Source organism: Balaenoptera physalus, assembly GCF_965194825.1.
Source record: "Balaenoptera physalus genome assembly, chromosome: 5".
Lineage (NCBI taxonomy): Eukaryota > Metazoa > Chordata > Mammalia > Artiodactyla > Balaenopteridae > Balaenoptera > Balaenoptera physalus.
Window position 1 is genome coordinate 8,902,438 of NC_138884.1, and position 13,084 is coordinate 8,915,521.

Below are 13,084 nucleotides of genomic sequence, written 5' to 3' on the forward strand. Positions count from 1 at the left end.
ACTATGAAGAAGGATTGTATTTATCTTCCTAAGCAAGGCCCACATGTGTCTAAGCACAAAAACAGGATTCTTTTATGATGTGAGTGCAATGAGAATTTGGTCAGGCTATCCACAATGACTTCAAAGTCCATATGGATTTGGGTCTCCACACCATTCTCAAATCTGGACCAACTAGGCGTCAGAAGTAGGACATTTCAGATTTGGACCTGTTTCTGAAGCCATAAAAGGGCCTCTTCCCGCCACTGTATTGCTGTGCACATAATATTTCTAATTCCCAGAACAACCCCACAGAAAGGTACTCTTACCTCATTTCCAAACGAGGAAGTGGAGGCTCATGGCGTTAGGTAGGGTCTCACAGCTCCTAAGGGGCTGACCCTTCATTTGAACACAGCTTGGATTCCAGACCCCCACACTGTACCTCGTCAGGATCAGTGAGTCATAGTGGGTTAGTGTATTTCAGATGGGAAGGGTTAATATGAGGCAAAAGAGCCACACTGAATTGTTTTTACCAGGAACTGAGATATTAACAGGTGAAATGATACAGTCGCTGGAATTAGCTTCAAAGTAATTGACGAGTGGGTGAGGGTTTCCATGAATCAAGGTTGGTGTTGGGTTGATTACTGTTGAAGCTGGGTGAGGGCTACACGGGAGTTCATTATATCGTTCTCTCTTTGTGATTTTTTTTTTTATATATTGCAAAATAAAAAGGGTTTGGAAGCATTTGGATAAAAGAGTTGCAAAATGGCATTTTTTCCCAAAGGCAGTTATTTACGTTAGAGACCTTTTTGGTGTTTCGGATAACCCACCTCAGAGTTCTCCCATATGCATCTTAATAAGTAACACTTACTCTTGAGGTGATGTGCTCTGACTTTGGGCTCTGGCGTTGCCTAAGCACCTTCTCACACAGGAAGGAAATTGCATATTGTCCCGTGTCCCCTCATATCATGTTCTCCTAACAGATGGAGACACGTTATGTACTGAACGTGAGCGGCTGGAGGTACGCCCTCCGCAGCTGGGATGATGGCGGGAAAAGACAACAGTTGTTTTTGAAGAATGCTCCCATTTTGGACGCGAACGCTGCCCTTCGCCATTCTTATTCCGTCATCCCTGATGATAAGTAAACATGGGAAGTAGTTGGCTACAGGACAGCTGTTTTTTCCATTTGTGGATGCAGCATTTCTCACCCATCAGGATGTGAAGGGATCCCTGTATCCTGAGACTGACCCTACTACATACACACCCAGCGGGGAAACTGGATGACATTTGTAAAGCAATAAGTATTTGAGGAGGTAGCTAGAGAAATTTAGAAAAAAGGAAATGCATAGAAATATACTCACATACAATATAAATAAAAGGGCTTGTTTCTTTTCATTTGAAATGTTTCCTTCAAGGGCTAGAATTAAATTGCCATAGACCATTGCAAATGTAGCCTGAAGAAAATTTGATAGGAGTTTGGTGTTTTCTGTTTATAGGTCAAGCAAAACCATTTGCAAATATTAAGAACCATGACTTTTCCTTCGTGCATAATTGTTTATAAACCATGGGAAAGAGTGAAATCACTGACCAAGTGAGACAAGGCAGCAGTCTCTCCGGATGGTCAAGGGACTAGCAATTTCCACTTATGTGTATATTTTAGGCCTGGCCTCCAAAAGAAATACGCCCAGAGAAATGGTGTGGTTTTGTCCAGGGCTACTGAGCCTAATATTTGGTTGCCTCTGTGTTATTCTGAGCTGCAATTTTCCATGTCATCTAAGTTCGTAATAATTCTTTACTATGATGGAGTTTCAGCGAGCAAACATTCTGCTTGGGGCATTTCTTCTGAGTGAGTAATCCCCTGACAACCACCAGGTGTTGGCAGAAGCAAACCTGGTCATAAGTCATGCTGCCCTTTCGGCGTGGTGAAACCTAGGATGCCTAACCCAGTGTCTTTGAGGGCAGATGCTGATTTTTTCCTAAAGGAAATTTGGGAGAAAAGAAGAAAAGGAAATGAAATACCCCAATTTAGGAGTAGAACTAATGTACGATTATAAGACTTGAAAAGTACATAAACACTAGCAATGAAGTCATCTCTTCCAAGTGCAAGACCATATACCATTTTCCCCTTGTTCTCTGTGTGGCTGGATTGTGGCATCAGTGGCTCTGTGAGTTTCTGTGATGGAAGGGGTTAAAGTCTGTGGGAGAGAAGTGTGAGGCAATTTGCCATTAACAGCTGACCTAATCTAACAGAAAGAACTGAGAGGTTTGTCTTTTTTGGAAAACACTGAGGCTCTTCCAAGTAACCAGCAATGCGACTTGACCGCACTGTTCAATAGCGGGGGTTTGGACGACCACCATGTCTGTCTGCTGGCTGCGTCCACAACTGTGGGATCTCTCTCCAGCCAGCTCACCACGGCTTATGTCATCTTCGCTCAGCCGGCCCAACGCTTTTTCCATCTGCTGGAATATGGGGCACAGTTGCTGCTTTTACCCTTTCTCCAAAGAGAGAGAGAAGACGGATGAGTTTGTTGCTTTTAATTTAAAAAGCATACGTTAATTGGCATTTAAAAAAAACTGTTCAGCTAAGCATGTTTAGTGTAATCAGTCAGCACTGAATTTCTTAAAAGGCAAAAATGGGTACAGAGCAGAGATTTTACACCAGTGTGTTAGAAGCTTGACAGATGTTTCCATAATGAAATGGTGCTCCAGCCAGGACCTCTTTTCATCAGGGGTGACCTAAAAAGTATCGTTTGCAGTGTTACATCATGTACTAACGAGGATAATTAATTTAGTAACACAGTAATTCCTCCCGCATATAGGAAGGACTGATGTGCTTGCATAATTATTAAACCTAAATTTCCTCTTCTCTTTCTAAATTTTTACTAAGATATTTTCTAATGAGGTTGGGAGTTTAGACAATGATCAGATCATTGCCTTGTGTTTTGCACATCTGGGGGGATAGTAGAGGCTGATGTATTCCTAAATTAAAGGTACTCCTGCTAAAACCATTTCTCGGTTGCCTTTAGAGCATGCTAAAAAAAAATACAGGAGAATCTCCCTTAAAGGTATACTGTTTTTTATGTGTTTTTCCTTTTGCCATTCATGAGACTTTTTTTAAATAAAATGACGTCTTTTATTACTCTTTTAAAGGTCTCTGGGGAAGAAGACTCATGGAGGAAAGCAGCACTGACCGAGAGAAGTACCTTAAAAGCGTTTTACGGGAACTGGCCACATATCTCCTTTTTCTCATAGTCTTGTGCATCTGTAAGTAGAACATTTTCTTCCACTAGAGGAAAAGTTCTGAAAATATTTGACCTGTCAAAATCATGATTAAGAGGAACTGTAGATGCACCAGTAACGGTTACTTCAGAAGTTCTCTTCTTTACAGTCTGGTAAAGCTCTCCTCTCTCCTCTGGTAAACATTGATCACAATTCGGCGTGATTTGATTGGCCAGTTTGTTGTCAGTTGTGACCATTTTCACTATGAGATGCACAGGGCAACCTGCCCAGACACCAGGTAACCAAGTAAAAGGATTTTTGCGTTAGATTCTTAACAATAATTACAGCATCACTATTATTACATCAATTAATGTAAAGTGTACGCAGGAAATATTTTCCAAGTTTAACTCTCGGAAAATACAAATAATGTCACCTAATATTGCTCTTATGGTTGTTTATACTTAAAAGTCCCCTTTTTTTGGATTCGGATGTGTTGTGTGGATGCCTTCATTCTAACTAATCGTTTCTTCCAAATCTTCAATAATCGTAGATTTTTACTCTGTAGGAAACTTACTGCAGACTCATCTCTTTCTGTTTTCTTTTTTCCTTTCTTCTTTCAATACATTCCTGCATTGTCTGGGAGGGGAGGGGTGCCTTAGCCAGAAACAAGTCTTAGAAACCGTTTGCCTCAAAGTCCAGAAGGTCACGGGCAATGGACTTAATCCTCTGAATCAAAGGATATTGGATGATGGAGTTCTGTCGTGTCCTCTCTAAAGCCCTTTATGAGAACAGACAGGAAGCAGATTTATGACCACCAGGACCTCTTAGCGTATTCCTCAGGGAAAGGAGTTTGTTCTTACAGTGTACACTTGGGAATGCTTAAAAAAGCAACATCAGCCTTGGAAAGAGTTCCCTTCTTTGTAAATGGAGAGAGTCATGATTTAATCAATACTTTAATAATGCCATTCTTATTACATTAAAATTGACCACCTTGAATTTAATTGACTAAGTGCTAAAAGCTTCCTTTAAAAATGTTTTTTGTTTACTAGATTTATAAGAAGATGTGTACGTTGAACATAAAAGATTAAGGAAACATTTAAGCTTTTGATATTTGTAATTTTAAGAAATTGAACATTGATTTATTTAATATCCCCACACTGGTTTTTACTAATATTGGTAAGCTCTTAATGAGCCTCAAACAGGGCATGACTTCTCACATTTTCTGAGAATTTGACTATCCAAGTGGGAACTTAAGAAAAAGAAAAAAAAAGAAGTTATTTAAGCTAAAAAGTATATATGTATGAACAGCATTCGTTTTCTTGCTTTTTCTGCCTAATTTTCTGAACTTTTCTATTGTTTGTTTAGGAAGGAATCTCTCATTACTTTTAAAAGCATGTTATCCAAGAAATGCTGAAAACCTAGAAATGATCTATTCAGTACATTAAAAGTTATTAAGCAAGAGATGTGATATTTTTTAACTTTTATGTTCTAAGCTGTTAGAACTTAGAGTAAATGCTGAAGTCACGTTTGCTTCCAGCGTAGAAATGGTGCTTAAATATTAAACTTCAGTGGCCTTAAATTTTAACAGGTAGATTAGAATCATTATTATTACTAATTTTTTTCGAGCATGACACATATATTCATACGTAGATTTTATGCAAAATATAAGCAACTCCTATAAGTCTAAAATTTCAGTGTTCCCCAAAATTGCCTGAACATCAGAATCACCAAGAGAATTTTTTTTATAATTACAGTTTGCCTGGATCTACTAAATCAAAGCCTTCCAGATATGGCCCAGAGAAGTGAATTTTCAGATGCACTGACAAGGTTTGGGAACTAGGCCAGATAAATAAACTGAATAGCTAGAGTTTTAGGAAACAAGCTTGTCATATAACTAACTAGTGTTTTCTTGTTTATTTTAGAATTTTTATGCTTCTTGTTCTTTTTCACACTAATCACATTTTTTCTTCTTATATCAGCTACATTTTTTACATAGGCAAAGTTTTTTTTTCAAAATATTGTAGAATCTCTGGGTAAGAAGGAATCTTGGCAGTCATGGATCGAACCTCCACTGAATGCTAAAATTCCCCCCTGCAACATCCTTCCCAAAAGGTCAGTCATCCTGCCTCCAGTTGAGCAAGAGTTCCAGGTTAAGGGACTGACTCCTTTGAAATAGTTCATTTTATTTTTCTATGGCTGTGTTAGAAAGTTCTTCCTTATGCAAAACCAAAGTCTGTCCTCATCTAACTTCCCCTCTTAGTTCTACTCTCTAAGCCAACCTAATACCAGGGACCTTTCCCATGTCTCTCTTCCAGTTTAACCCATCAGAAGTTTGGAGACAGACGTTCAATCTCCTCCAAGTCTTCTCTGGGTTAAACCTTTCCAGTTCCCTTAGCTGTTGATCATGTGATCGGAGACATGCCTTTGAACAACCCACCTGATAGAAACTCCCTCCAGTTTATCAGAGTCCCCCCCTTTTTTTTTTAAAGGGGGCACATTTATTGTCACTCTTCCAAATGCACCAAAAAAATTAGAAAATAACCCCCAACTCAATCCCCCTCACCTCCACAACATTCTCCCCAACACAAAAAATTTTTCCCAAAACCACAAACATAAACTGGTTCTGATATTCTCATAAACAGTGCACCTAAGCTGCGTCTTTATTCCCGTCTTGCCCCTAGGTTCTTCATGACCATTTTTGTTTGTTTTTGTTTTGTTTTGTTTTTTAGATTCCATATATATGTGTTAGCATACGGTATTTGTTTTTCTCTTTCTGACTTACTTCACTCTGTATGACAGACTCTAGGTCCATCCACCTCACTACAAATAACTCAATTTCATTTCCTTTTATGGCTGAGTAATATTCCATTGTATATATGTGCCACATCTTCCTTATCCATTCATCTGTCAATGGACACTTAGGTTGCTTCCATGTCCTGGCTATTGTAAATAGAGCTGCAATGAACATTGTGGTACATGACTTTTTTTGAATTATGGTTTTCTCAGGGTATATGCCCAGTAGTGGGATTGCTGGGTCGTATGGTAGTTCTATTTTTAGTTTTTTAAGCAACCTCCATACTGTTCTCCATAGTGGCTGTATCAATTTACATTCCCACAAACAGTGCAAGAGGGTTCCCTTTTCTCCACACCCTCTCCAGCATTTATTGTTTGTGGGTTTTTTGATGATAGCCATTCTGACTGGTGTGAGATGATATCTCATTGTAGTTTCGTTTCGCATTTCTCTAATGATTAATGATGTTGAGCATTCTTTCATGTATTTATTGGCAATCTGTATATCTTCTTTGGAGAAATGTCTGTTTAGGTCTTCTGCCCATTTTTGGATTGGGTTGTGTTTTTTTTTTGATATTGAGCTGCATGAGCTGCATGTAAATTTTGGAGATTAATCCTTTGTCAGTTTCTTCATTGGCAAATATTTTCTCCCATTCTGAGGGTTGTCTTTTCGTCTTGTTTATGGTTTCCTTTGCTGTGCAAAAGCTTTTAAGTTTCATTAGGTCCCATTTGTTTATTTTTGTTTTTATTTCCATTTCTTTAGGAGGTGGGTCAAAAAGGATCTTGCTGTGATTTATGTCATAGAGTGTTCTGCCTATGTTTTCCTCTAAGAGTTTGATAGTGTCTGGCCTTACATTTAGGTCTTTAATCCATTTTGAGTTTTTTTTTTGTGTATGGTGTTAGGGAGTGTTCTAATGTCATTCTTTTACAGGTAGCTGTCCAGTTTTCCCAGCACCACTTATTGAAGAGGCTGTCTTTTCTCCATTGTATATTCTTGACTCCTTTATCAAAGATAAGCTGACCATATGTGCGTGGGTTTATCTCTGGGCTTTCTCTCCTGTTCCATTGATCTGTATTTCTGTTTTTGTGCCATTACCATACTGTCTTGATTACTGTAGCTTTGTAGCATAGTCTGAAGTCAGGGAGCCCGATTCCTCCAGCTCCGTTTTTCTTTCACAAGATTGCTTTGGCTACTTGGGGTCTTCTGTGTATCAGAGTCCCTTTGAATGTGCAGCAGGAGCCTCATCATGAAAGAGTGGAGCAGTGGGGCCATGAGCATCCTCATCCAGATACTACACTGTGGTCCATGCATTCTACCATTGCCTGACCCTTCATATACCTCATTCCTTAGTCTCTTCACCAAAAGCTTATAAAGCACTGTGTTCCCCAGCTAGTATCTGAGTACATTTTCCTGGAACATAATGCAGGCCTTCCCTTTCAGCTCTGTTCAATTTCAACTCATGGTGATCTACTCATCATTCCAGTCTAGTGAAATTATCTTGCATCTGGATTCATCCACCTCATATATCAGCTATCCCCCTCAGCTTCATAGCGTCAGCAGAGTTGATACCATCCAGGTCCTTATCCTAGTAAATCAATAAATCAAAAAGGATTGATCTAAGAACATCAGTCCATTTAGTCAAAGGTCTTTGGGTGGAGTTTACTGAATTATATTATCATCTAGCTCAGACTATTCGTGAAATAGGATAAGAAGGATTTTTTTCAAATGCCTGTCTGAATAACTCCACCGTTCTTCTGACCTGTTAGCTAATCTATCAGCTGCTGACCGAGTTAAAAAGGATAAGCAGGCATGATTTACCTCTAGGAAAGCCTTGCTGGCTCCTAGTGATTGAGTCCTTTCCCCATCGTTCAAAAACCATCTTTTTAATTACCAGTTTTAAAATCTTCTCAGCAATGTCAACATCAAATGACTGATAATATCAAGCTCATTGCTTTGTGGGTAAATGAGATAAATACTTATCCCTGTGCCTTGGATATTAGAAATACTTTATATGAAGTAGATACGGTTCTGAAAGCAGCCTGACATAGTAGGAAAAGTATAGATTTTTTGGCATCACAGAGATCTGAGTTCAAATCCCAGTTCTACCACTTACACACTAGGTACACTCAAGCAAGTTAGTTAACCTTTCTGAGCCTTTGTCTTCTCCTCTGTAAAATACTTATTTTGAAAGATTCTGTGGGGATTAGGAATCATACACGAAAAGATCCTAGGATGCTGTCTGTCATATAATAGTAATTAGAGCAAATTTGTCCCGACGATTGTTGACAATGTCTGAATTCTCTCATCAGTAGGTTCTAAGAATTAAAGGTTCAAATTGTTTGGACATTCATTTGGAGCAGCTAAGTGCCCATCAAGAGCTTATTTTCTGGACTTCCCTGGCGGCGCGGTGGTTAAGAATCCGCCTGCCAATGCAGGGGACATGGGTTCGAGCCCTGGTCTGGGAAGATCCCACATGCCGCGGAGCAACTAAGCCCCTGAGCCACAACTACTGAGCCTGCGCTCTAGAGCCCGCGAGCCGCAACTACTGAAGCCCGCGCGCCTAGAGCCCGTGCACCACAACGAAGAGTAGTTCCCACTCGCCACAACTAGAGAAAGCCTGCACGCAGCAACGAAGACCCAACACAGCCAAAAATAAATAAATAAATAAAAGCTTATTTTCCATCTCATCAGTGTTGGTTCTCGTCCCTGTGGCTTTAAAAGCAGTCTCGGGCTTCCCTGGTGGCGCAGTGGTTGAGAGTCTGCCTGCTAATGCAGGGGACACGGGTTCGAGCCCTGGTCTGGGAAGATCCCACATGCTGCGGAGCAACTAGGCCCGTGAGCCACAATTACTGAGCCTGCGCGTCTGGAGCTTGTGCTCCGCAACAAGAGAGGCCGCGATAGTGAGAGGCCCGCGCACCGCGATGAAGAGTGGCCCCCACTTGCCACAACTAGAGAAAGCCCTCGCACAGAAATGAAGACCTAACACATCCATAAATAAATAAATTGAAAAAAAAAAAAAAGCAGTCTCCTTCACCAAGAGGACAGAATACCATGGAAACTAAGTAATCCCACTTTCCCTGTAATTTAGCATTTATTCTTACTTAAAACCTAAGGTTGCTATGAATTTATCATTAGAGTACTTACTTATATATGGGTTACAGCTATAAATAGTAATGGTATTTCTCTGTGTGAGTTAGATGCTAAAGTTAAAGAAAGGAATAAATCGAATTATAGTAGATCTCTGTGAAAGACAAAGGAAAGTCTTCGGTGACTCTATGATAAAAATATAGTTGCCACTTCTTTTTTTCTGCTCTCTCTACTCATTCTATAAAATTGCTCAGATCTACTATGCTTACACATAATAATAGAAATCACACAAAAAGTTCAGTCAGCATCGTAGAAATGTAATATATCTATGTGTCAAAGAAATAGACAAAATTAAAAGGCAGAAAACAATTGCAAAGCATACTTACAAGAAATACGACAAAAAATTAATATTTTAACACATTTGGAACCCACAAATCACTGAGAAAAACACTAAGACTTCAGTAAATATTTTACAGAATAGAAAGTGTAACACCTTTCACAGCGTAGAAAATACAGTCGATTAGTGTGGGAAAGTCTTTAACCTTAAACTCACTAGTATCTAAAGAAGTTATGAAAATGGAGAAAGAAACAACATAATCATAATGCAGCATGGTATGTCCTAGGACAGGAAGAGCTCTTTGAAGAAACCTATGAATCTCCATTTCTTTATCTCTGGAAGGAGACTTTGCCTTGTATTCTAAAAAGAGAAATGAATAGTATCAGATCCACACTTTGTACACCTTAAACTGACACCATGTTGTATGTCAATCATATGTCAATAAAAAAGAAATTAATATTTTATTTTACCTGTAAAAATCTTGCAAGGATGATAGCATAGAGATCGTTTTCTGAATTTGTAAGGGAATCCATGCAGGTTAATCGTTGATAACCAGGTCAGTGAAGTCAAAGGCAGTGGGTTAATCATCACGCTGGGGGAGCTACTTCCTTTTCTGGTGACAGACATTCATCTCCCCACAGAGCTTCCCCCACAAACACGTGCAGTCTTAAGTGCACAGGCTACAGTCCGTGGGAAGGAACTGCTAAAGACCAGCTATGGCTGGAAAGCTCTCTGTCCTTTTCAGTACTGGACAAAACCTACAATAACAAGAAAGGTAGATTCACATATAAATATTACTTTACACATGGCCTTCACTCCACGTGCATAGCTTTCTCTTTATTTCTTCGTGGTAACTTCTGTGTAAATATTACATGCTCTTCTCTCTTGTTTTAAAACAAAAATTACAATACTTAATACAGGCAGGCATTCACAAAAGCACTTGTGTTGACAACCTCTATCCCTCAAAGATTTCCATCACAACTTGTTACTTACCTTTGAATTTTTTTTTAAAATTATTAACACCTTTAATTATTATTTATTTATTTATTTATTTATTTTTGGCTGTGTTGGGTCTTCGTTTCTGTGCGAGGGCTTCCTCTAGTTGCGGCAAGCGGGGGCCGCTCTTCATCGCGGTGCGCGGGCCTCTCACTATCGCGGCCTCTCTTGTTGCGGAGCACAGGCTCCAGACACGCAGACTCAGTAGTTGTGGCTCACGGGCCTAGTTGCTCCGCGGCATGTGGGATCTTCCCAGACCAGGGCTCGAACCCGTGTCCCCTGCATTGGCAGGCAGATTCTCAACCACTGCGCCACCAGGGAAGCCCACCTTTGAATTTTAACCAAAACTGCATTAAAATATTTGGGAGTGTTAGTAACTTTAATCCGCCTCTCTGGTTTATTCTGCAGCCTCACTCTGCCTGCTGAAAGGCCCTCACGCAGGTCACCAGGGACGTCTTAATTGCCAAATTTTATGGGCTCCTTTTAGCCTTTCTCTCGAGACATTTGGCATTCTGCGAACTCCCCTCTCTGGCTTCTGTGACTCCCCCCCTTCGTGTATTCCTCCTTACTCTATTCACTTTCTTCATTTTTTTCTTTCTGAAATGTGTTTAGACAGAGGGTTCTCTGTGACTGGGTCTTTGGCTTTCTCTTCAAGGGATCTCTCCTGCAGCTTCAACTGGTCCTGTACGCTGGTGCTCCCAAGTCCCTCTCGACCTCTCATGGACCGCAGATCTTGTGCCAGCTTTTACTGGACCTCTCCACCGGTGCATCTCAGGGGCACCCTTAACATTCCTCAACCTGGACTCATCCTGTCCATCCAAACATGCTTTGCTCACGTTCTCTATCTGGGTTACTATTAACGTCACCCCCGTAAATGCCTCTCCCCAAACCTGGGCATCATCCTAGATGCTTTCTCTCTCTCCTCTCGTGGGATCATTCCACGTACTTCTTCCTCTGTAGTGCCTCTCAAATCTGTCTTCTTTCGTAGATTGCTGTTGTCCCTCTTTTTAACCTTTATTATCTCTCTCCTGGATTATTCATTTATTGAGTCAATGGACTGTTGAGTAATTTAATTAAGAACATACATAGCCCTGGCCTTACATGTGGTAAGTGATGAGGAGAAGGCCTCTCTGAGGCCTGAAGCAAGAATGGGAGCCAGTCAGTTGAAGAGGGGACTGTGTGGGTGAATGTTCTGAGGCAGGAAAGAGCTCAGAACATTCCAGAAGCTGAGTGAAGATAGTGATTGGAGAGAGTGCTATCAGATAAGGTCAGGGGTCAGACCCTACAGGTCCGGTAGGCTTCAGTAAGGGGAAGCCAGGGTTTTAAGTAGGGGGTGGTAAGATTTATTTAAATTTTAAGATAGTGGCTCTGAATGCCATTGGAGCACAGACTGGATGGGACCCAATGTCTGGACGTTAGGACTCCCAGGCACTGGCTCCGGACTGCTGTCTCTGAAACCAGATTAAATCAGGTCACTCTTTTCATCGGACATGCTGTCGTCACCTCACCTTCGAGATAAAGTTTGAAATCTTTACCTGATAGGCTAGTCTTTCATTGTATGATCTTTGCTTACTTCTTCCGACCTGTGAATATCTGGTACTTCCACCACATCAAACTACTTATGAGTCTCAAAAAGGCCTTGGACTATGCTGTCCCTCTCCTGTCAGTCTGTTTAGTTCCTCCTCATCCTTCAAGGTCAGCTCAAGAGCCAGATCTACGGAGAGGCCTGTATCAGCCAGCCCCCTCCCATAGTGGGTGCCCCTCACGCTGGATTGCAGACACGTTCACGCGCTTGTCTCCCTCAGTGCAGGGGCCGGGGAGGGGGGCAGCCAGGGTTGCTGGCAGGCACATCTCAGAGGTGGCACATAGATCTTCTCCCTAAATGTCGGCCACTTGGCCCATTTTCCTTTTCTCTCGTGTTCACTCGTACTTCTTTTCGTTCACAAACAGAACTTTTCCTAGTATGACAACTGAAGCAATGCAAGCCTCAACTTTCTTTGGTTTCTGAATAGCACTTTGTCTTGATACAGCACTTTTTAGTTTGTAGAATCCCTGCAGATGTCTGTTCCTATTTTATCTCCACCGTGTCCCTGTGAGGATACCGTACAACACAGAGCTTGCAGAGAAGTCAGGGCTCCTGTTCAATGTGATGGCGTCACTCTGTGGCAGATGACCTAGAATACTGGGACCGAGGCACCTTGGTCCTACTGTCTCTACATCTGGTATATTTATATTTGTGCTGCGGTTTTGATTTCCTCTTTGGCTGGCCCAAGAGTGACTAACAGAAAAGTATTTTTAATTTCTAAATGGTTCAGTTTTATCTATCTTGGTTCATCCTTTTAAAATAATTTTCTGCATTTGTGGTTTAAAAACTATTGTTTGGTTAGTTTTGGGGGCTTTTTTGGGCGGGAGTTGTTTGTTTTGGAGGGTTTTGTTTGTTTTGTTTTTTTGGCTTTAAACAACAAAAATTTATTCTCTCACAGTTCTGGAGGATAGAAGTCTGAAATCAGGGTGCCTGCAGGGCCGTGCTCCCTCTGAAACCTGTAGGGCATCCTTCCTTGCCTCTTCCTCACTTGTGGTAGTTTACCTGCACTCTTTGGTATCCTTGGCGTGTAGCGGGATCATTCCAATCCTTCATCTTCACTGGGCATTCTCCCTGTGTCCCTCTTTCTTCACAT

At 40.9% G+C, this 13,084-nt stretch overlaps 1 protein-coding gene and 1 long non-coding RNA gene across 2 annotated transcripts in view; both read left to right on the forward strand.

Annotated features, from left to right (window-relative positions):
• LOC309660844 overlaps positions 1-13,084 on the forward strand; it is a 398,319-nt gene that overhangs the window by 224,675 nt on the left and 160,560 nt on the right. The gene's annotated exons all lie outside the window — the stretch shown is intronic.
• Positions 1-13,084, forward strand: part of PKD2 (polycystin 2, transient receptor potential cation channel) — a 54,830-nt gene that overhangs the window by 5,091 nt on the left and 36,655 nt on the right. Inside the window, exon 2 of the mRNA XM_082461679.1 lies at positions 3,127-3,240. Coding sequence (XP_082317805.1) covers positions 3,127-3,240 — 114 coding nt within the window. The remainder of the gene's footprint in view (positions 1-3,126; positions 3,241-13,084) is intronic.